Genomic DNA, 23882 nt, shown 5'->3' on the forward strand with positions numbered 1-23882 from the left:
ACATCCAGACATTTGCTCTTATTTACAAATTATTTAAATTAAATACAACCTGAAGTGTGTTACATAACAAAAAAAAAAAAAAAGGAACTGTACAACTCAGAGCGTTTTTGTTTTAAATAACCACATTTGCGCTAAATGGAACCACCGGTGGGGCTCAAGTTTTTATCATTCCTTCCAGAAAATCCTTTTCTACCATCTCTTCTATTTTTTGCCTGGCTTTGCTGGAAAATAGTTTCTGGTTCTCCAGTTTCATGTCCTTGTTAGGGAAGACGTTTGAGTAGAGGACAGGGCTCCCCGAGTGTCCTGTGCAGCGACCGGGGACTCTGCCGCTGAAGACCTGGCTCAGCGCACTGAAGAAGGGCAGCAGCTGCTCCACGCTGCGCATGGAGCCGGCTGTGAGCAGCAGCCGCCCGGGCTCCCAGCCCAGCGCCCTCCCCGAGTTGTCCTCCTCTGGGTTTTTCTGCAGAAAACAAAAGGAAGCTGTTAGGATCAGATGCTCTAGTATGTTAGAAAAATTAAAAAGATGCAAACATCAGCAGAGTTCAGAAATGAATACATGGTGCCTTCCAGGCTTGCTCTAAATGCTTGTTGCTCACAGAGATCTTTCAGTGCCAGGTTTCATTTTATGCAGAGGGGCTGACACTGGTGGTCTTTCCCAAGTAGAATGCACAGAAATGGTTCTGAACAGGGACAGGAAGAGTCAATTGAAAAGTTCACGTTGTACTTTGCTTTTACTCAAAAAGCTCCAGATTTCTGGATTCTCACTGATGTAACTAAGGAGTAGGTCACACAGTGACTACAGAAGAAAGGAAGGGACAAAGAGCTTTGCATTTGCATATTTTCCCACTATAGATCAGTTAATTCCCTTTGAACAAGATGGTGGTGTGGCTGATTACTGCAGCTCTGCTCAGAGAAGGAGGGTCCTTGGGGACAGACATTGCTGTCTCTTCTCGGCTGTCCAAACAACACGGGAGGAGAGTGGGCTGCTATGCTGGCCCTGCTACTCCCGCACTGGGCAGCACCCTCAGGGGCAGCACCCTCAGAGAAGATACGTAAGGGTCCTCACTTAGAAATGGGAAAATCTAACCTGTATATTTCAGTAGAGAAGTCAAATGACAATGCACATGAAAACTGTTAAGTATTATGTACTTTGTGGAATAAGAGGCTCGTCAGACACACAAGAAGCCTCTGACAGACACACAGGGCCACAGACGCCGCTGTGCAGAGAGGAAAGAGCTGCAGGTGAACTCGAGCAGAACCGGGTGTGACAACACATCGAACAAAGATAATGGAAATAAGTGACAAGCTGTATAGAAAAAGGGAAGCGTGATCGAGTAAGACTTAGGAAGCAGAATCACCACCTGTCATATTAATAAATGGGGTTTGCCTTCCGAGCTCACATGTTGCTGAGAAAATTTCATCGTTCACCTAATAACAAGAGTCGTGTGACTCACCTCACGGCCACTACTCAAGGGTGAGCTGATACCGCCTCTCTGTCCCTAAATCAAACCATAATTCAGTGACAGAGTACACAGCAATGAATTTATCTCGAAAGGAAATGAAAGCCGCGTTCGCCCCTTTGGATAGCTAATTTCCAAATGCAAGAAGTGTGAAGTGGCCTTTCCTTTGTATTCCTATCAGGATGTGCCTGTAAGGAGGGACGTCTTCAAAGCCTTTGACCAAGGAGAGTTCACCTCGCTCAGGGCTTCTTCTGTTCTTAATCAAAACAGGACCTAAGTCCTCAGTATTAAATAAAATAAAGCCAGACGTATTTCCAAACAAATGATTTTTCTCTGACTTGAGCAAATGCGCTAGAAGAGACTCCCTGTTCACCTCTGCTCTTACTGAAACCCAGAACTGGGCTTGTGTCTCAATATTTGGTCCAGATGTGGCAGCTTTTGCTGCCGTATCACAAGCATCACTCAGCTACCCACACCTGATGCTTGGTCATCTCTAGTCCCTCCAAAACTTATGTCTTAAAGTTCTCCTCCTCGTCCTGTGGCCGGAAAGGGAAGAACTCAGATCCTTTGTTCCAGTGGATAGTCTGCTTGGCTGTGAAGACCTTGTTTAGAGTGATGGCGACAGAGGATGCCGTCCAGTCAAAATAGTTGTCTTATTCTGTGGGACAAGCTTTGGGCAAAAAGGGGGTCTTATAAAAATTCTCACTGATAGTGCGATGTGGGGGGACAGAAAGGACATGCATTGGGCCACATGTGACTACACTGCTCTGGATTCATCGAGTTTCCAGACCCCATGACATCAAAGTACCTAAGTCCTGTCCCTGAACTTTGGACCCAACTTTCTTTCTTTTTTTTTTTTTTTTTGGCCAGGGGCTGGGTTTGAACCTGCCACCTCTGGTATATGGGGCGGCGCCCTACCCCTTTGAGCCACAGACACCACCCTGGACCCAACTTTCATCTTCACCTTTTTTACTTATCTTCTACAGAAGCAACTGAGATTTTAAAATCAAGTTCCTTATGTAAATTCCTTCAAGTAGAGTCTCCCGTTTAGTCACTTTCCCCCATTCCATTTCTGTAGTTTGTGGGGTTCAGGTTGAGTTGCAGCTGAGTAGGGGACTCCAGAAGGGCAGAAAATTTCTGGGCACTCAAAGCATACACTGCACACAGGCCTCCCAGAACCCAGAGATCACACCCAAACAGTACATTTTTTAAATTTTTTGAAAGCAAAAGAAGACAGAAGATTAATAACAAAGGCCCAATGATGACTATGCCAGTTTCACCACTTTTACATACTTTGGCAAAGATGGGTAATAAATCGGCCTGATGCAACCACCAGGCACAGAGTACATAAGGCGCTGCAAATGTGCTTTATGGCATATTGTTAAGTTATTTGTTTTAAATTATGGTATATATTTTAAGTTAATTCCCACTTTTCTCTAAGTAAATGTTTTATACTAATGAGACCCTTCACTACCCTTCTCATAGTTACAGGTCACTTTTGAGTACCGTTTTAAAAAGTCCAGGTTGGGTAGGAATCTTGAAATACGTTTAAACGGAACACAGTCAGCATCAACAACAGCAACTAAACAGAAGGAACTGTGGAAAAGACCTCACTGTGTTAAGGGCAAGAAGTTTGTGTGACAAACTTTAGATTCTGTTACATGGCTGTTCTGGGTTAGGATATGGAATCTATTTCTTACTGTAGGTCATAATAAAAAAAACCTAAAACACTGACTTAGCAGAACTAATTCATTCTTAGAAAATGAATTTTTTTTAAGAGCTGGGGTCTCAGTCCACCGTTCACTGTAGCCTTTTGAACTCCTAGGCCGAAGCAACCCTCCTGCCTCTGACTCCCCTGTAGCTGGGACGACAGCTGTGTATTACCATGGCCAGCTATTTTTTTTTTTTTTTCATTTTTTAAAAAAGAGATGGGGTCTCTCTATATCGCCCAAGCTGGTCTCAAACTCTTGGTCTCTTACCAATCCTCTTGTCTCAGCCATCTGAGTAACTGGGATAATAGGCTAGAATGGAATTGCAAGCATATACATTTTACTTCCTATGTATAAAAAGAATGAATGAATGCCAGTGATATCCCCTTTATTTTTATCTATGTCCAGCTAATTTAATTTGGCTAAAATATAATTTAAAAAATTTAATATGTGTATATCACCCATTAATTAGTTTTACTAATTATTGTTTAAATAATCTTTTGATACCAAGTTTTTCTCAGTCAACTCCTATTTCTTTGCTCCTCCTCATGGTGTTAAGGTGAATACTGTGGTTTTGACAAGACTCAAGATTACAGTGTTAAGCACTTACATTTATAATTCCAAGATTTTATGGTTTTAGAGGAGAAAATATTTTAAGGTAGATATTACTAATGTACAAAAGACATCCTTTCTTGTCTTTTTGAAAGAATCTGATAACCAGATGTTTCTTTAAAACACATGCAATGTATTTTCTAAATGTCTGGACATTAGGGCCATGGACATTAATTCTAAAAACTAGGGACTTGTTCTCAAAATAGCTCAACTTGGTAATGTCTTCAGTTTCCCAGGAAATTTTTAATAAATAATTCACTAATGCAATATGTAGTTGCATAAAACAAAACAGAAGAAAAAGAACACAGCACCTTTGCCCTTTTCCGAAGCAGTTTTGCCAGCCGCACTACGTAGGGTTTGAATTCCCGCTGGTGAATGCCCTGCCTCCTGACTTCCAAGCCCGAGTCGTCTGAGGCTTCTGGAATGAAGGCCCACCGGTACCTGCAAAGAGAGGACGTTGGCACCGTGATGCACATGCTGTGTCATCTCAGATGAGCCATGTAAGGTACCAAAGATCATGACCCCACTAAAGACCCTGATGCCAGCTGTGCCACCTGCAGCTCCGTCACCTTTGTCTCCAAGAGCCTTTTCCTCGTCAGCACAGCTCCTGTTCACCACCCACAGGGCTGTGAGGAGTGAATCGGGAGCACTCTGCGGGGCTCATCACTGCATTTTCTTCCTGAGCACAAAGCAGATACTCAGGGAATGTTTCTTTCCCCCTTAGCTAGTAGACAACAGCTCGTACAAGGACATTGCTTTTGTTTTCCTTACTCTTATTCTGGCAAAAACTTGATTTCTCAACATGTAAGTGGCTAGAAGTTCCCTAATGACATAGGAAGGAAGCACAAAACTGAAGGAGTTTAAGTAAAAGGACTGATTTTGTACATCTCTTATAATCTTAGGGCTTTAATAAGTAAAAATAGTATCTGATTATGGAAAAAATTCAGACCACATAAAAGAGCTTCCCTTCCACCAAAGGACCACTCACTGTTGTCAGTTATACCCTTCCAGAGACTTTATGCAGAGAATGCGTATTTGTACAACCAACCCTCTCCTTAAAACAAATAAACATACATACATCATGATTGCTGCTTGTTTTTTCTAAAATTATTTTTAGAGATGGAATCTTGCCAGTTGCCCAGGCTGGTCTCAAACTTCTGATTCCTGATCCTCAGGGATCAGCCCACCTCAGCTTCCCAAGTAGCTGGAATTACAGGCATGGGCCATGGCACTGGGCAGTTGCTTCTTGTTTTGATTTAATTGTGTATCTTGGAAATCACCCCATGCCCTAAAAACCCTATTTTTAACAGCTATATAGTACTTAAGTGTGGGAAAGTACAGATTTTTTTTTTTTCTTTTGAGACAAGAGGCTAGAGTGAAGTGGGGGTGTCACAGCTCACTGAACCTCAATCTCCTGGATTCACATGATCCTCCTGCCTTAAGTCTCCTCAGTAGCTGGGACTAAAGGCGTGTACCACCGTGCCCGGCTAATTCTTCTAGTTTTTATACAGACAGGGTCTCACTCTTGCTCAAGCTCACCTCAAACTCCTGGTCTCAATTAATGCCCCTGCTCTGGCCTCCTGAAGTGTTAGGATGACAGGTGTGAGCCGGGAAGGTACTGATTTAACCAGTGCCCAGACTGTCCAAATCTCTTACTCTTACAAAAATGCTACAATCCCCTTATAGAATGCTTATTTTTGTGCACATCTGAGAGTATAGTGGTAGGATAGGTCCTTGGATATAGTAGAATTACTGGCTTATTCTCTCTCTCTATATATACATATTTCTTTTCATTCTTGGGAAATTTATTGATTACAGAGGTGACAGTGGGTTGAGATCAGCCTGGAGAGCAGGTTCTGTGCTGCTCACAGAGGGAGATATTTAATGTCAGCCCTAGAACCATGTCCGTAGGCGTAAGGACACTACCCATCAGTGGTCACTGTCACTAATTAGACAATTAGGTGTAGAATCGTTCTGACCCTAACACTAACCATGGTTGTACAATTGTCTTTCTCTAAAAGTTTGAAAACTTTTCTTTACTCTCAATTCCATTTTTTATCCTGTCTCAGCCAAAGCCACGGGAAGGTGGAGCCTGTCCGTTTTTCACGGTTCCTGTGGCATCTTGGATCTTTGTGCTCCCCTGCAGTAGCCCGACTGCCCACATGCACGTCACGTCCCTCAGCGTGACTTTGCCTTCACTGGTTTGGAGACCAACTGTGAGAGGAGTGGTGTGCTGAAGCATTCGAGACTCAGATAGCAGACACGGCACAGCATCTCTTGCCTAGCACATCACGGTGAAGGCCACACTGGGGCCACATCCCGCCGTGACCTCTCACATCCATTCTCCTCATGCTGCCAGAGACATCCATCTGCTTTTCCAGCTTCCTGAAGCCACCTGCACTTCCTGCTGATGGGCCCTTCCTCTTCTTGGAACCCTCAGACCCCTCTCTGGGGCTCACTGCTTCATCCACCACACGTGCCTCACCCACGCCATCAATGCAGGCCATCTGCAGTTCAGCTGGTCCCTGAGAAGGGACATGAAGAAAGGGGCTTCAAGAGGGATGGGAAAGCCTGGCCTGCTGAATAAGAAGTCTCAAGAAAATACATTTTATTTATTTATTGTTTATTTTTCTTTTTTTTGAAGACAGAGTCTTACTCTGTTGTGCTGGGTAGAGAGCTGTGGTGTCCTAGCTCAGCAACCTCTGTAACTCCTGAGCTCAAGCAATTCTCTTGCCTTAGCCTCTGGAATAGCTGGAACTACAGGTGCCCACCACAAAGCCTGGCTAGTTTTTCTATTTTAGTAGAGATGGGGTCTCAGTCTTGCTCAGGGGGTGGTCTCCAACTCCTGAGCTCAAGTGATCCACTGGCTTTAGCCTCCCAGAGTGTTGGGATTACATGTGTGAGCCACCATGCCTGGCCAAAAAAATGTATTTTAAATTTGGAGAACAACTAGACACTTACCAGTGTACACTTCCAACAGCAATAATAATCTTCTGTTACGGGTAAAAGAAAGAAGCTTTTAGATCTTTACCACTCTGATGGTTATCTCTGGTTTAAATTGGAATTACTCTTCTGAGTACGGCTGAGCACCTTTTTCTATGTTTAGAGTCACTCTGTGAACTACTAACTCTGTTGTCCACTGGCCCATTTTGCTACAAGGTTATTGATTTCTATACATTAAACATGTTAGACTTTTGTCAGATACATTCAAGCATCTTTTCCCAATTTATTTCTCTTTCATAACACGTTATGGTACATTTTAGTTATATGGATACTGTTTAATTTATATGTAGAAAAATTATCAAATATTTTGAATTTACAAAATTTCGATCATACTTGGATATTACTCTTTGAAGATTATCACCTTATTATATTCTCCTGCTTCGAGATTTTATTAATTTTTTTTTTTTTTTTTTTTTGGCCGGGGCTAGGTTTGAACCTGCCACCTCTGGCATGTGGGACCGGCGCCCTAGTCCTTGAGCCACAGGTGCCGCCCGATTTTATTAATTTTTAAAAAGACGTAGCTTTTAAAAAACTACAGCTAACATTATGTCATGCTTCCCCTTCTGTGGCAGCATCTTGAGAAGGAGTGTGAAGTCCTTTGGTCCTTGTCCTGGAGGTAGGAGGTCAGCTCCACGGGCACAGTCTGACATCCCCAGCGCATCGTTCTTCTCACTGTCCTTTTCTGGACTTCTTTGAGAGTATATCAACGTAACACATATTTAACCACTAAATTCATCAAGAAGTAGATGTATATGGTTTTAAAGTGGAGAAGAAAATGAAAGGAACTGAAATTAACTTAAAAATAAATTCTAGTTCTGCCTATTAAATTTAACGAAAGTAACCTTGTGAAATAGTTATTTTTTTGAGATTTAAAAGCATGTCTAAATAAAAACATAAAAAAGATTCTGATATCTTACACTTTATGCTATTAATATTGCATTGCAGAAGAATACTATGATATAATAATACATTCTATAAATATATATTTGCTCTTGTGGATAAATTCTCAAATGACCCTAGCTTCCTTCTGATAAGATCACGGTTTGCCTGATACTTTAAAAATTTAGATGAAAACCATAAGTATGTTTGAATATTTATGAACAAGGCACTGAGAGAATTTACTTCCATCAATTCCCTCCCTGTAAGGAAGTTTAATTCATCATCATCTAAAATGAAACAGCTCCTGGAGCCTCGTCCTGCCCTCTGGGGACCCTTTCCACAGCAGACTGTGCACACATTTCCCACAGTGCAAGCCTGATGGCATTGCTCATTCCTTCAAGCTTTGTGCTTCCCACTTTCCTCATGACACAGCTGGCTCTAAGGGTAGCTTATGAGACTGACAGCACTTGGTCGGCGCTGGCCTCTCCTCTCCAGTCTACTGCAGGATGCTGACCTTCCCGCACCTGAAACGTGCACCTGCCTCCTGCCACCCTTTCCCAGCTGGCACTCTTCACAGTTTAACCCTCCCACCCCCCCCAACCTGCTCTGACCTTCACAGCTGCCCTGTGGCCTCCCAGCAGTTGTTCTGAGCTCCCTGAGCCCGTCCCATGCTCTCCTGTGAGTCTTCAGCACTGGCCTGTGCACTTGTGAGCCGTGCACCCACCGCCTCACATCTGCAGGGCCCCATTTACCTCCAATAGCTGCTGCCCACCCCCTGCCAAAAATTACATTTTAGCAAAAATTATGAGTATGTCAACATACACGAGGAACTTTAGATTAGGCTTATGTGTCAGTGATCAAAGCAAATGCATTTTCGAAAATATCCACTTAATATATTCACTCACTTTTACTTACATCTGAAACTGAGGAAGATTTTCAGAAGGCAATGCCAGGGCCAAATCCAAAAATTTGCAAGCAGAGAGATAGAGGTTTAGCCACCGCTGGCTGTTATATGATGTGGAAAAGCCGTTGCCGCCTGTGTAGGTCGTCTCCAGACCAGCCACGGAAGGGCCTGCGGTCCTGTGAGCAGGAGGCAGGACAGTCAGTGGCTGCACTTTCAGGGAACTCCCGGAAAATCTAAAAGTGCCAGCTAATATTTTTCATAATCATCTTGGTGTAAATGTACCAGTATTTGGCTAAGCAAGTTCATGACTAAATTAATTTTTCTGGGTTCTCAAACAAAAATTTTCACTTTTGTTCTTTAACTTTGAAGAAAGTAAAAATTGTACATGACTTGAATTACAGTCAAGAAAGATAAACATATAAATTATAAAGCCAAGACACCTCATTCCTCCTCAATAGCGGGGGAGAAACTTTGTAGTAACAGACAGTTATTAGTATCAGAGACTCTTTATAAACCTTGTACCAAAGAGCAGCAAAATAAAGTCAAGACTTATGGTCTTCAAGGGACTTCTCAATTTACAAATAGGTATAAAAATTCTCTATAAATAAAACATTTTTAGCTATCCATTAGCAAACTACTTCTAGTGAAAAGATTTGGACATACAATACCTTCTGAAAGATTTGGACACAGATATCTTGGTTACCTGGCATAACCAAGCTATCCTATGTGTGATGTATGTCACACTGTTTCAGGGACCACGTCTAACCTAACAAAACCAACACAGCTCATTTAGCTGAAATAATACTGAATTGGTTTAAATGAAATTTGTGTCTAGAGGCCAAAGGCCGTACATGCTAATTGATTAGTGTAAAATCTTAAGGAGTAAGTGAAACTCAAGTATATCTAAACATGATCAATGAGATAATAATGGACTATATAAAGTATTCAGATAAAATTCTATATACGCTGTCCTAGTTGCTCAGTAACATTCTGGATGCTTTCAGGATGTTATTAAAAACTGACAACAACATACTGAAATCTATTACATGTTACCGTGATATGTCTTCATCAGCAGTGAGCTCCTGCTCCATAAGTAAAAAGACCTGGACCTGAGGACCAAGAAATAAATGTTAAATGGTTATTTAAACCGGATATTTAATCTTTTCAAGTTATCTTTAGGCCATACTTTCTTTTTAAATTTTTTTATTTTTGATTATTTTGGGTGCATGGTAGTTGCATGTCTTCATAACGTACTCTGATGACACAGGCATAGGAGCAAACCAGGGCGTCATCACCTCCAGCCTTAAACATGTCTTTGTGTTAGGGATATTCCAAGTCCACTCCTTTAGTTATCTAGGCTGTATCTTCATTAATACAAAAACATACTTTAGAATACATCTTTAGGTATTTTAAATTAGCCGGGCCAGTCATTTGGCGAAGTCCAGGTGACAAAGGCAGGAATCTTTGTTCAGTGATTATGGAACAGAATTATAGTTATTTAAAAAAATGGTAGAAAAAGAAATGTTAAAGGGAGTTTCTTTGTGGAGAAATTATAAAGCTGAGTTTTTGGAGATACAGATCCTTTTCCTCCCTTTACTGGTCTCTCTTTCCCAACTTCCTGAATTGTTCCCATGAGGACCAGGATGACAGGGAAGGGAACTGAGTGGGGGCAGGTGGGATTTGGAAGGTTTCACTATTTGGGAGTTTACAGTCTTTGTGCAAGGCTCTCTGAAGCACTTTAAGCGTACACATCCAGGCATTTAGAGACAGCTCAACCATCTCTATGACCAGAGGCACCACCATGTGGACTGAGCCTACAGGCCTCGCGCAGTCACTACTGTGGGCAGGAGTGACTGTCCACCACACCAGGTCGACAAAGTGGCCACGCTCCAGGAGCTGCCACCGGGCTGCGCACCTGCAAGTTTAAGCTCTGTAGAGATGGAATATGATTTGTTTTACTACTTCAGCTATAAAATGGATAATTAATGGTTTAACTAGAGTTCAGTTCTTCCAAGATTTGCTTTTTATCCAGTAAGCACCTTGAAACTAATAATGTTGTTTTATAATTTCGATTTACAACTGGATTGAAGTAAAAGTGACTCACAAGCTCTGTGATCATTGTGGGCCAGAGTGAGGTGAGATGCTGCGGGGACATTCTGAGAAGCAGCACTCTGAAAAACAGGAACACCTGGGAGTGCAGCGTTGGCACCTGTGGCAGCCGCAGACTCTCCACCAGCCTCTCTGAAAGGAATGTGCATACTTTCAGCACCCAGCAATGCAGCTCGCCACCCGCTGCCCAGTCACACCTTCAGTACCCAGCAATGCAGCTCGCCACCGCTGCCCAGTCACACCTTCAGTACCCAGCAATGCAGCTCGCCACCCGCTGCCCAGTCACACCTTCAGTACCCAGCAATGCAGCTCGCCACCCGCTGCCCCAGTCACACTTTCAGTACCCAGCAATGCAGCTCGCCACCCACCGCCCAGTCACACTTTCAGTACCCAGTAACGCAGCTTGCCATCCGCCGCCCAGTAACACTTTCAGTACCCAGTAACACAGCTTGCCACCCGCCGCCCAGTCACACCATCAGTACCCAGCAATGCAGCTCGCCACCTGCCGCCCAGTCACACCTTCAGTACAGCAATGCAGCTCGCCACCCACCGCCCAGTCACACTTTCAGTACCCAGCAACGCAGCTCGCCACCCACTGCCCAGTCACACTTTCAGTACCCAGTAACGCAGCTCGCCACCCGCTGCCCAGTCACACCATCAGTACCCAGCAATGCAGCTCGCCACCCACCGCCCAGTCATACCATCAGTACCCAGCAATGCAGCTCGCCACCCACCACCCAGTCACACTTTCAGTACCCAGCAATGCAGCTCGCCACCCATTGCCCAGTCATACCTTCAGTACCCAGCAATGCAGCTCGCCACCTGCCACCCAGTCACACCTTCAGTACAGCAATGCAGCTTGCCACCCGCCACCCAGTCACACCTTCAGTACCCAGCAACGCAGCCTGCCACCCACTGCCCAGTCACACCTTCAGTACCCAACAATGCAGCTCGCCACCTGCCACCCAGTCACACCTTCAGTACCCAGTAACGCAGCTTGCCACCCACCACCCAGTCACACCTTTAGCACCCAGCAATGCAGCTCGCCACCCGCCACCCAGTCAAACCTTCAGTACCCAGTAAAGTAGCTCATTATCCACCACCCAGTCCAGAACCTCGCACTGTCTGTGGTGAAGAACCAACTGTTCAAACAAGTTCTATTCTATTGTAGATTAATATTTTCATAAGATATGAAAAAAATGAATTATCAAAATATAAACATAATTTTCTTATTATTCAATGGACTCATTTAACTATCAAATAAGAAGGTAAGATGTTTACTGTAAACTTCTGCACGTCTGGGGTAACAGATGATACTGGCTCCTGGACCACGCTCTCAATAGCACTGATCTAGTCAACTTAAAGAAAATTGCAGGACATTGCACACATTGTGTATCTGCAATTAAGTATAGAGATTTAGGAAAGAAGGAATCACTTGTCTTCTGGAGAGATGAGAAAAGTCTCTGCCAAGGGACGACCACCACCATGTTCCGTGTCAGTGCTGAGGCTGGAGGCTCCACACACACTGACCCACTGCCCGGCTGAGGTCTGTCCTCACCGAGGCAGCAGAGGGTGGTAATGAGTGTCCTGATGGCCTTCCAGACAAAGAGGGTCACCAAACCTATTTGATGAAGATTATCAAAGTACTTACATAACCCCCTATTCAGCCCCCAAACTACAGACCTCCAAGAATTGCTTCTAGTCAGTTTCCTGGCTTTGCCTCTGTTGTGGTATTCTCCTTAAGGGTATGTGATCTCTGTGCACCATGAGATCACGCTAACCTGCCTCCTGCAGCAAGGTTGTCCCCAACTCCCTCCTTAAAAATGACTTCCCAGGAGACTTGAACCAGACAGGACAGGAGGGAGCACACGCAGGCTGGCCCCACAGACTTGGTGTCCACTTCTTTTAGACCCTGAGCTGGTAACTGTTATCGTTTCAGCAGAAAAATTTCGAGTGCTAACAACATTCCCCATCTACCTACACTTGAAAATATTTTGTCAGGAACAGAAAAAACTATAGTTTTCTCTATGGAGAAGTATTTACCTTGTATATCTGGAAGATACTTCTGATACTGGTCAATTTCACTGCTAAAAATAGCGAATGCTAATCTTTTGAGAAGCATGGCTCTCTGCTCCAGCTCCACGTCACGGTTTGCAAAGAGATTAAGTGAACTGCTTTGAGCCACAGCTACTCGGGCTGAAAAAGAAAGCAAGTGAGAGAGTCTATGACATTAGTCATTTGGAAAAAGATCATGTAGTTACTTCTTTTTAAAAATGGCTGGATTCCCTATGCCATCCCAATGTGGGAGGAGCTTGTGGTAGAGAACGTGGGGCCCCTCCCTGGGCTGAAGGCTGGTTCTGGCGTGTGTACACGGGACACTGAGAAACAAGAATTGTGACACAGACAGGTTAGAAGGTGAAACCATGAACAGAATCATTTTACAAAACTCTGGGCAAACCCTTCAGTATTTTATGCATCTGCTCACCTCGTCACATACCCGTAACAGTAATTCCCATCTAACCAGGCCCACCTACCTGTGCCTCCTACTCTGCCGTGACGCCCTGTCTTGCTGGGCACCCTGCACTCACCGAGCTTGCTCCCACCCTAAGAACACTGCAGTCCGTGCTGCCCTGTGCCTGGAATATCCTGTCCTGAGGCCTTCTCATGGTTAGCTTCTTGAGTTTTACCCCAATTATAAGCTCTTTTTCTGTTATTTAAAATCAGTTACATATCACCCTATTTTATTTCCTTTACAACTTCTTACTCTTTGTAGTAGTTTTTAAAATTTGCTTAAGGTTAGCACAATACATGGCTCATTATTGTCTTTTACTTATTTTTTTTTTTTTTTAGGGAGTGATTTTATTTTTTTCCTTTATTAAATCGTAACTGTGTACATTAATGCATTTATGAGGTACAATGTGCTGATTTGATATACAATGTGGGATGCTTACATCTAACTGATTAACATAACCATTGCCTCTCTTACTTATTTGTTGTGGTAAGACATTTGTACTCTACTCTTAATAGTTAGAAATGTATCATTGCATTATGCACATTAGGTGGAGGTCTTCCCAAATACCCTCCCTCCTCCAGACCTCCTCCCTCCACTCCCTGTCTTTTTTATTTTTTTTTATTGTTGGGGATTCATTGAGGGTACAATAAGCCAGGTTACACTGATTGCATTTGTTAGGTAAAGTTCCTCTTGCAATCATGTCTTGTGCTCTCTCCCTGTCTTTTAATAAATGTTTATTGAATAGATGAATCTGATCCTTAAAACAACCCTGTGAAGAGCAAAGAGGAAAAACAACCTTTTCTAGATAAGAAAACCATAGTTTTGGCTAAGAAATCTATACAAAATTTTATAGAATCACTTAATTTCATTGTTACGTAAGTTCATTCATTTTGTAACTTCTGAGCTTTTAAAAATAAATCAAGAAAAACTTTTTTCAAATGAAATACTAAATGGAATCTTAATATATAAAATCAGTCAAGATAGCCCAGAAAGGGTAAGGGGAGGGTGATTCTGACCCTCCTTCTTCCATCAGAGGAGATGAATAGGACCCTAGGAATTTAGAGTGTGTCTGATAAGTTGGACCCCCTGGCTGCCTTGCTCTGCCTCCCTCCTCTGTCATTCCTTCAGTCACTATTTATCAGCCGCCTATTATGTGTCAGGTATGATGCTGTGAGTTGGGGAGACAACTTAGAGTCAAAGTGGACAGGGCTTCTTTTTTCCATGAGGTGCTCCCAGAGGACAAATAGTTTTACTCATTATTTATCACTAAGTTGTCCTCTGTAAATTTTAAAATTATATTCCCGTAGAGTCCTAAGTGTAACACAGCTAAGAGCCAATTCAGTACTTCTTAGAAAAGAGCAAAGTAAATAGTAGCAATGAATCAAGTTTAGGAGAGACTCCGCCCAGGCTGCCATCCCACAATACTCACTCATCAAATCTCTAAACGTCGTTTTATCATGTGTCATCAGATTGTCCATGATTGCTCTCCAACTGAAAGAGATGAAGATCATGACATGTGATTTGGTTTTTTTGTTACTGCTAAAGGACAGAGCTCTACACTGAGAGACAGTGTTTGACTTCAGCAGACGGGGGGTGCGTGGCGTGCATGCAGGAGAGCTGGAGGGCGGCTTACTGACTGACACAGGAGGCATCCATCTGGAAGAAGCTGGGGTCCATGAAGAGGTCAAAGGCTTCTTTCTTCCACGCTTTCCGTGTGTACTGGTACCCACTGAGACTGCTGAGCAGCTGGACACAGGCCCGGTAGCTGGGGGCGTTGTGTGCGCTGTGAGGAAGGAAGATCCTTACCTGTGTGCTCTAACTTTAATCACCACCTCAAGTTCCACATAAATGGTCACAGTTACTTGAGACAAAGACATGAAGACATGAAACAGAAAGCACCATAAGAGAAATAATACACGTGTGTTTTTTAAGCAATCATAATTCAAAGTAAGAATAATATCATTTTATGATAAATTCCAGAAGTGGCAACAAGGAAGCAGAACTTGTTCCTACGGCTGTGGTTCACTCTGAGCATCTGTTTAATCGCAGCAGTACCTGTGGTTTCGGAGGTAGGGCACGACGTAGTGCATGATGTTCACGAGTAAAGGGATGACCCTCTCCTTCTCATCACTATAGAAAACCATGTCCAGCAGGTGGGCCAGAACCTTCAAGACACAAGAAGTGAGATGGAGCTGAGGCTGCTATCAGCTAAAGGGACTGTCAGTTGTAAGAAAACCTAGAATACCTTAGAATCAAAAAATCTAAGATCGGATCTTCCTAAATCATTTTTGTATTAGTGGTTTTTGCCACAATCTAGTTTTCCATCCATTGTAACTATAGGATATAAATGTGGGCCAATTTTACTGTTTCCAACTGAGATAGGGAAGTATAGAAAAAAGGGAGTTCAACAACTTTCTAAAGTGACAGTGAATAAATAGTGAATTTATGACCAGAAACTCAGTACTCATTCTGACCCCGACTGTTAGGTGGCACTGGGCCGCTCAGGCCCCAGCTACTTGGCCTCAGTCCTGTGTTCACATTTTTATAAGGTCCAGTCTCCTACATGTCAAGAGGAAACAGAAATGACATGGAGGCTTTGTAACAGGGTTTAAGAAAGAGCCTGTCCAACAATGTATATAAAAATGTTTGGTAAACTGTGAAATACAGAGGCAGGCATCACTGGACACCTCCAACCTCCCACCCAAACTGTGATACAAAAGTACTTTCCTTTCTTAAAAACACACTTAAAAAAATAGTGTACACAGAGAGGGAGCGATAGCTAAAGTAATTATCACTGATGTTTAACGAGCTAAGTAATCCAAACACATATAAGGCAAAAATCTTGTATTTGTTAATTTTATCTAGTGATTTCTAGCAGTACAAAATTTCTAGCAGTTTCAAATTAAAAACTCCTCTATAAAAATTACTTGCTAATATTTAGCTATAAAATGGTTTACTTCAAAGTTCATGTGAAAAATCTTGATGACAAGTTTACCTCTGCGAGTAGTGTCAGTGCACGGACGCTGTACACAGAGGGAGTGATGTTTGACGTTTCTATGGCAGGCGACAGCACATCTAAGTAAGACAAAGGCAGGTGAAGACACAGTTAGGTATTTCCCCCCTGAAAAGCTCTACTTGCTACAGATGAGAAAAGGGATGAGTGTGTGTGTTTATGGTGCTAGCAGAAATGATTTCTCAGGAAACACGGGCCCATGGGGAGTAAGACCAAGCATCTTAGAGCAGTACCTTCAACATCAGATTCCAAATTGGTTCCATCAACCATTATTTTAGGAGAAGGCTTAACTTCCAGGTTCCGTCGCAGCCATGTTGTCTGCTCCAGAGAGGAGCCAGCAATTGCCCCGATTGCATCTACTACTTTGTGAGTCACGTCCTAGGGAAGGAGGAAGAACCACAACACACACGTGTGCATGTGCACGTAGACACACACTGTTATGAACCTGCGTGGCTGAACCACCACACGTGTGCACGTTATGAACCTGCGTGGCTGAACCACCACACGTGTGCACGTTATGAACCTGCGTGGCTGAACCACCACACGCCGCAGTTATGAACCTGCGTGGCTGAACCTCCCTGTGCGCACACACACGCCGCAGTTATGAACCTGCGTGGCTGAACCCCCCTGTGTGCGCACACACGCCGCAGTTATGAACCTGTGTGGCTGAACCCCCCTGTGTGCACACACACACGCCGCAGTTATGAACCTGTGTGGCTGAACCCCCCTGTGTGCACACACACACGCCGCAGTTATGAACCTGCCTGGCTGAACCTCCCTGTGCGCACACACACGCCGCAGTTATGAACCTGCGTGGCTGAACCCCCCTGTGTGCGCACACACACGCCGCAGTTATGAACCTGTGTGGCTGAACCTCCCTGTGTGCACACACACGCCGCAGTTATGAACCTGTGTGGCTGAACCTCCCTGTGCGCACACACACGCCGCAGTTATGAACCTGTGTGGCTGAACCTCCCTGTGCGCACACACACGCCGCAGTTATGAACCTGTGTGGCTGAACCCCCCTGTGTGCACACACACGCGCCGCAGTTATGAACCTGCGTGGCTGAACCTCCCTGTGCGCACACACACACACACGCCGCAGTTATGAACCTGCGTGGCTGAACCCCCCTGTGTGCACACACACACACGCCGCAGTTATGAACCTGCGTGGCTGAACCCACCTGTGTGCACACACACGCCGCAGTTATGAACCTGTGTGGCTGAACCTCCCTGTGCGCACACACACGCCGCAGTTATGAACCTGTGTGGCTGAACCTCCCTGTGCGCACACACACGCCGCAGTTATGAACCTGTGTGGCTGAACCCCCCTGTGTGCACACACACGCCGCAGTTATGAACCTGCGTGGCTGAACCTCCCTGTGTGCACACACACGCCGCAGTTATGAACCTGTGTGGCTGAACCCCCGTGTGCACACACACACGCCGCAGTTATGAACCTGCGTGGCTGAACCCCCCTGTGTGCACACACACACGCCGCAGTTATGAACCTGCGTGGCTGAACCCCCCTGTGTGCACACACACACGCCGCAGTTATGAACCTGTGTGGCTGAACCCCCCTGTGTGCACACACACACGCCGCAGTTATGAACCTGCCTGGCTGAACCTCCCTGTGTGCACACACGTACACAAGCACTGGGCATGAACTTGCATCGTGGACGGACGTTTCTGACAACAGATACTTTATAATAGACACTGCTGATTCTCACAGAATGTCTGAAGTTAGAAGAAGACTCACAGATTATCATATCTGAACTTCCCACCTTCAGACTGAGGCATCAAGAAACACAGTTGGCAACAGCTCTGAATTCAGAATGCCTTACCTGAAGGTCCCTTTGGTCTTTTTTATTTTCCAAGCTAGGGTTTTTCATAATAAACTCATTCAGAACTCTAAAAGGGCCAAAGAGAAAAACATGAACAGGATGTATTAGTCTAAAGAAAATGATGCAACGAAATTTTTCACAATGTGTAAGTACCTTTGTGGTCTCTGTTTCTGTTTTGAGTTTTTAGTGTCTGTGCACATCCTGCGACTGGACAGAAAGGCACACACGGGCGTGACAGACACGGGTGGATGCTCTTTGCAGCTCCACCATGAGAGCCCCGGACCACAAGGAGCCCAGTCTAGCAGGACAGGGGTAACGTGTGAGGTACCCACACAATGAACAGACCATAGCCTGTGACTCACACGGTCAAGCTCAAACGTGCTGAGTGAGAGAAGTCAGGCATCAGGTAAGATATTTGCATACCCTGACAGTTCAAAATCAAGGCTAAATCCACCTGCACAGTTAGAATAAGGGTTATCTTTGGGGAAATGGTAGCAACTGAAAGGGGTCCAGAGAGGACACGTGATGTTTTATTTCTTAATCTGGGTTTATGATTATGTAGTTGGCATGTTTTCTTTTTATACACTTTATATTTATAGAATTGTGTACTAATTATTTTTATGTGTTTTTTTATATGTGTTTTAAACATCAACAAAAAAGTTAACAAAATCCATAGTTTTTTTTTTTTTTTTTAAAGAGATACAGCCTTGCAGGCGGCACCTGTGGCTCAGTCAGTAAGGCGCCGGCCCCATATACCGAGGGTGGCGGGTTCAAACCCGGCCCCGGCCAAACTGCAACCAAAAAATAGCTGGGCGTTGTGGCGGGCGCCTGTAGTCCCAGCTGCTCGGGAGGCTGAGGCAAGAGAATCGCTTAAGCCCAGGAGTTGGAGGTTGCTGTGAGTTGTGTGAGGCCACGGCACTCTACCGAGGGCCATAAAGTGAGACTCTGTCTCTACAAAAAAAAAAAATACTTCATAAAGAAAAAGTCTCCATTCCCATTGTCTGCTGAGACTCTACTCACTACATGGTCTGGTCTTCCAATTACTTCCAGACTAATAGATAAAGTGATACTGAAGACCAAACTTCACATCAATTTCTACTTTGTAAGTAGGAAATGTTAGAGGATCAGTAGATTAGTTGACAAAAAAGGCAAACCAACAGAAATTTTTAAAGGAAATTAAGTTTCTAGTATGACTGCAAGGGTTCAACTTTTTGTTTTAACGCTCAACAGTACACACACGTTGAGAAGGTGTGATCCTTCATTCTGTGAGCAAGGAGAAAGAAGAGAAGGTAACTGAGGAGACAGCAAAATCTTGTTAGGAGAGAAGCTGCAGATCACAGTAGATGGACTCATTGTTTTATGAAATTAGCCAGCAGAGTTTCTTGTGATGATTCAAAGAACTGAACATACATTCCCTCTATGAGTCTTACACAACTCGGATTCAGGGTGAACAAATAAAATTCTTGTTTGACAGATGGGAAAACAATCTTGATTTGGTTTACTGAGGTAGCCAAGGTTCGAGGGATGAGGGCTAAGACTCAAGGTTAAAAGAATCAGAAATCTGTAGGAGAATGTCATCTGGTGTCCAGTGTGCACAGTGATTTCTCAGCACTAAGAACCCAGCAGGTGAGTTATTTTAACGACCTGCTACTTGGGAACTGCAGACAGAGCCTGCTGCTCTTTTCATCACACCCCCGTCATCTGAAGCTCTTTCAGCTCTTTAGTTTACTTAATTTTCAAAACAGGTATCACGAGGGTCCAGGGATCATTCTGGTCCCTGGAATTCTAGAGCAGGACCTGGGATCTGATCTCCACCCTGGGCTGGGCCCTCAGCGTCACTCAGCTGTCACATGCTGGCCCACCGTCCTCCAGCTTTCCCCACCAGGTCACCTCTTCCTTTCTGCTTCATGGGAGAAACTATATCCCCATTTTCACCGGAAGTGTGAGGCATCTTACTGAGAACTCTCACCTTCCCTCCTCTTCACATTTTTTGAGACCATTGGCTGAAAAACTAGAACTGTTAGTTTTATGAGAACAATCAGGGTAGACACAAAGTCTCTGGATACAGAATCACACACCTATACAGAGGAAACCACCAGACCTACAGAGGTTGACTAGAAGGTTCAAGTTCTTCACATTTGGTTGATTTTACAGCCATTCAGTGTGGTGTCTGGTGACTGCTGCTGGCTGTTAACACCACCAGTAGGCCGAGGCAGAGTCAAGGTCGGAGAGAGTTCACACCACATCCCCTCTTCTCCGTGCCTCCCATGCTCAGTGTGCACACAAGTCATTCCTTCCCTCAAATCACCAACGCCTCTCCGAATCATCAACAAACGCAGCCTGTTGTCATTCTTCATTCCCCTCAGCCTTCCTGACGGTGGTCACCACATCCTCTTCACTGTCTTTGCTTCCAGAACAATTAGCACACATTGTTTTCTTCTAGTTTTCTGATGCTTCCTTTTTTATTTCCTTTGCTGGTCCCTTCCCCTAGTTTGTCTCATCAGTTCACAGTCTGCCTACCTCCCAATTGGGACGGAATTCCCAGCCCAACCGCTTTCCCTCTGTTTTATGCTACTATTAACTGGCTTGAGCCAGTAACCCCAGTTACTACTTAACCCCACAGCCGCCCCAAGCCCAAATTCCTTAACAGAGAATTCCAGGTCCTTCACCATCTAGCTTGGACCTCCCCTTATATCCCCCCATCCTTCTGTCACCAAACCAGAAAATGGACCTTGCTCTTCATGCTCTTCCCTTTCCCGACTCCACAAAGGTCTTCTGCTCCTACCTCCTTTATACACAAAGCAGGTGTTTATGGAGCATGTGATGGGTGAAGAACAACCAAGAGCAGAATCAGACACTATTTCTAACATTACAGTGCCTGTGTTTAGGGGGGACCACTACTTACCACACAATCACACAAATTATCACACATATCAGGAGAGATACTCCAAGATACTGGGGAAAGTGACTTTTCCAAGCCTGTCCATGTGCAGGCCCAGCCCAGCACCTCATCTGAGGGTGCCCTTTAGCCCTGCCGCCCACCCTCTCTCCCCTTGAGGCCCCACGGCCCCCAGGACTGCTGCCCTGCAGTTCAGGTCACTGGTTCACACCCTGTGTGTGCACAGACACACGGCATTTCTGCACCTCATCCCCTTCTTGTTTACAGCCGTTCCCATCTTACTTTGTGCCTTGAGAACTTGATGGGAAGCCAGAGAGACCATGTGGTCACCTAAAACACCTGCTTCTCAGTAGTTAGGTCACTAAGCATCATGCTCTTATTCAAAATAATATTTTTAAGTGAAACTGCTTACCCAAGTATCAGAAATTGCCCTGGGGCTGGAAGACTCAGCTGTACAGAGTCTTTCAGAAGCACCAGCAGAGAGGCCCAGCTGTCCACGAGGTTGGGCACTGGGATTCTGCAAGACAAGTGCGGTTTGTGGGTAGAGAGAGCCACAGTCACCTCCAACTTTCTTAATATCTTCCCACTGTCCTCAGCACATTTTTCTCCTAGTTTCTCTGAAACATTGTCTAAATTTTTATATACTACGATACAACAAAATTCCTAAAAGCTTTATTTTTCTACTAATGTAAGAAGAAAACTAAATACATTTCAAATACCCAATGTAATTTCTTAATCTAGAAATGTTCCTACAGAAATCTTGCTTATTTATCACATGGACTCTCAAAAGTAAAATATGATTGCAGTAATTCCCAGTTTAATTACTGATAACATAGTCACCCTCTCCCTCTCCTGGTCTCTTCATTTCCTGCTTTAATTAGGTCTTTTTCCTTCACCTACAAGTCTCTACCTCAAGATAGGAAGGCTGTCAACTGACAATACTCTCTCATCTGCAAAAAAATTATCCTTGTTACAGTCTGACTTAACTCTAACAAATCTCTGCATCTAAGTTCAGATTTGCGGGCAGACCTTGTTCTAGGTCACAATCAGTATCACTAACTAACCTAACCTTATAGAAGTTAGTCATAGAGCTGAAACACGCCAAGTAGGGTGAAGAAAGTGGAATTGTCCTATTAGAGAGGATTAGATTCAGGTTCTCTAGTAAGAAATTTATCAAAACTCAAATTAAAGAACTTTTGTTCAGGGGTCAGACAAATGCAAAATGGAGTTACAAGAAGGTATTTTCATGTTATCATGCCTAACTTTAAAAACAAAAAAAGCAGAATGGATTGATACATGATCACCTACATTAAAAAAATAATGATTTCAGTGGCAATAAGCCTGGTTTCAAAAGTAGGTCCAGTTTCCCATTTCTATTTAACTGATTTTCTTATAATTTAGTATTTTAAAATCTTCAATTAGGACTTCAGGTCTGTAAGATGTACGTGGCTGGGTCAGACACCAAGGTTTGTACTGACATACTCATGGCCAATGTTTCTCTGTTTCTAGCATTTTTTTCTTTTAGTTTTAGGGAGGAAATAAATGCAGCAACTTCTTGAGAAAATTCAAGTGCTTTCTTCCCATACATCCTCATTTGCACACATTGCCAACACAGTAAGGAACGATCTCATCAGTAATCTTACCTTTGAATATAAGCATAGAAAAACTGAAGCATGCAGACTTCCAAAGAAAGATGTTTCTATAAACAAAAGAAATCAGTTTTATAGTGTAGAAAAACGCTGCCTTTGCTTATTCATCGTTGCATCTACTGTGTATCTTTTTTTTTGGTTTGTTTGTTGCAGTTTGTCCAGGCCTGGGTTTGAACCCGCCACCCTCGGTATATGGGGCCGGCACCCTACCCACTGAGCCACAGGCGCCTCTGTGCTCTGTATCTTATTCCCAGTTTTTAACAAGAAAAATTAAAAGAAAACAAAACAAAATCAAATACTAGTTAGTCATAAAAAATCATATAGCTCCCTTCACTTAGCAGGGAACCCTCATAACATTTTAAGCTGTGTAAAGAGTTGGAAGTATTGGGAAGAGTGGGAAGGCTCTGGGTTTCTCCCGCACATGGAGAAGCTGGCACTCCAGCAGTCACTTTTACACGGCCCACATATTCTATAAGCACCAATACTATTTTTAAGTTCCTTATGCTTGGTGTTAACAGTTAGGTTGAGATTTTTTATTAAATGTATATTTAAGTCTATTTATTACATATATCTGTTAAATTAGGGTAGTTTGTTCAAATTTGGGTTAAATTCCTAACAGCTTAAAATAGCTTAAAGCCATTAAGTTAAAGATAGTGCTGTGTGTAAAATGTAATAAAAACACTTGCCCTCAAGAAAATGATATTTACATCCACTGATATTTACCAATTAGTTCTTTTTTAGTCCCAACTATTTCCTTGAAGGTTTCCTCTTTTACTACATAAAGAAAAATCAAGGTCTGTGTAATGGGTTCAGAAGTGAGTTGGAGCAGTGGCCGAGTGGACCCGGCTCTGCTCCATCTTCACGGTGCTCACGCACAGCCCAGCGCCTGGAGGGATACTCCAAAATGCTGTGAACTGAGCTTTCAGGCGCAAACTAGTCCCAAGACAAATGCTCTGCAGGTGCTTCCAGAAGAGCAGGAAATCATCAGAAATAAGGATAGGGTCCTGAGAAACAAACACCCCTTTCTCTTTGACAATTCAAGGAAAAAAGTCACAGAATACTTTAATATTCTCAGATTTGCTGTAATTTGTTGAAGGATGTGGGTAGTCTATTTTGGCTTGGCTCAGAGTCTCATGTTGGTAGTTGGTAAATATTAGAAAATATGACCTTTTGGTAATGTCTAAAGAACAGAAAAAGCAGAGAAACCCATAATTTTTCTGATTTGTAGACCTTTCCATCTGCTGAATTAGTAAAAAGCAAGAGCAGGGACTGTGCCCTCATTTTCTGCA

At 43.7% G+C, this 23882-nt stretch overlaps 1 protein-coding gene across 4 annotated transcripts in view; it reads right to left on the minus strand.

Moving 5' to 3' along the window:
* Window positions 1-132: 132 nt before the first annotated feature.
* Window positions 133-23882, minus strand: part of DOP1A (DOP1 leucine zipper like protein A) — a 128127-nt gene continuing 104377 nt past the window's right edge. For 3 of the 4 annotated variants that reach the window (XM_053601255.1, XM_053601253.1, XM_053601254.1), the window contains 14 exons: window positions 22588-22643; window positions 21357-21461; window positions 18046-18112; window positions 16435-16579; window positions 16184-16263; window positions 15244-15353; window positions 14822-14971; window positions 14618-14679; window positions 12720-12872; window positions 10672-10808; window positions 9621-9676; window positions 8579-8743; window positions 4093-4222; window positions 133-460 (listed from right to left, as the gene is read on the minus strand). In XM_053601255.1, coding sequence (XP_053457230.1) covers window positions 155-460; window positions 4093-4222; window positions 8579-8743; window positions 9621-9676; window positions 10672-10808; window positions 12720-12872; window positions 14618-14679; window positions 14822-14971; window positions 15244-15353; window positions 16184-16263; window positions 16435-16579; window positions 18046-18112; window positions 21357-21461; window positions 22588-22643 — 1722 coding nt within the window. In that variant the 3' untranslated portion in view covers window positions 133-154. Of the gene's footprint in view, window positions 461-1454; window positions 1500-4092; window positions 4223-8578; window positions 8744-9620; window positions 9677-10671; window positions 10809-12719; window positions 12873-14617; window positions 14680-14821; window positions 14972-15243; window positions 15354-16183; window positions 16264-16434; window positions 16580-18045; window positions 18113-21356; window positions 21462-22587; window positions 22644-23882 lie in introns of all 4 variants that reach the window. The other variant, XM_053601252.1, reaches the window with a different exon arrangement.

Source organism: Nycticebus coucang, chromosome 9 (genome assembly GCF_027406575.1).
Source record: "Nycticebus coucang isolate mNycCou1 chromosome 9, mNycCou1.pri, whole genome shotgun sequence".
Classification (NCBI taxonomy): domain Eukaryota; kingdom Metazoa; phylum Chordata; class Mammalia; order Primates; family Lorisidae; genus Nycticebus; species Nycticebus coucang.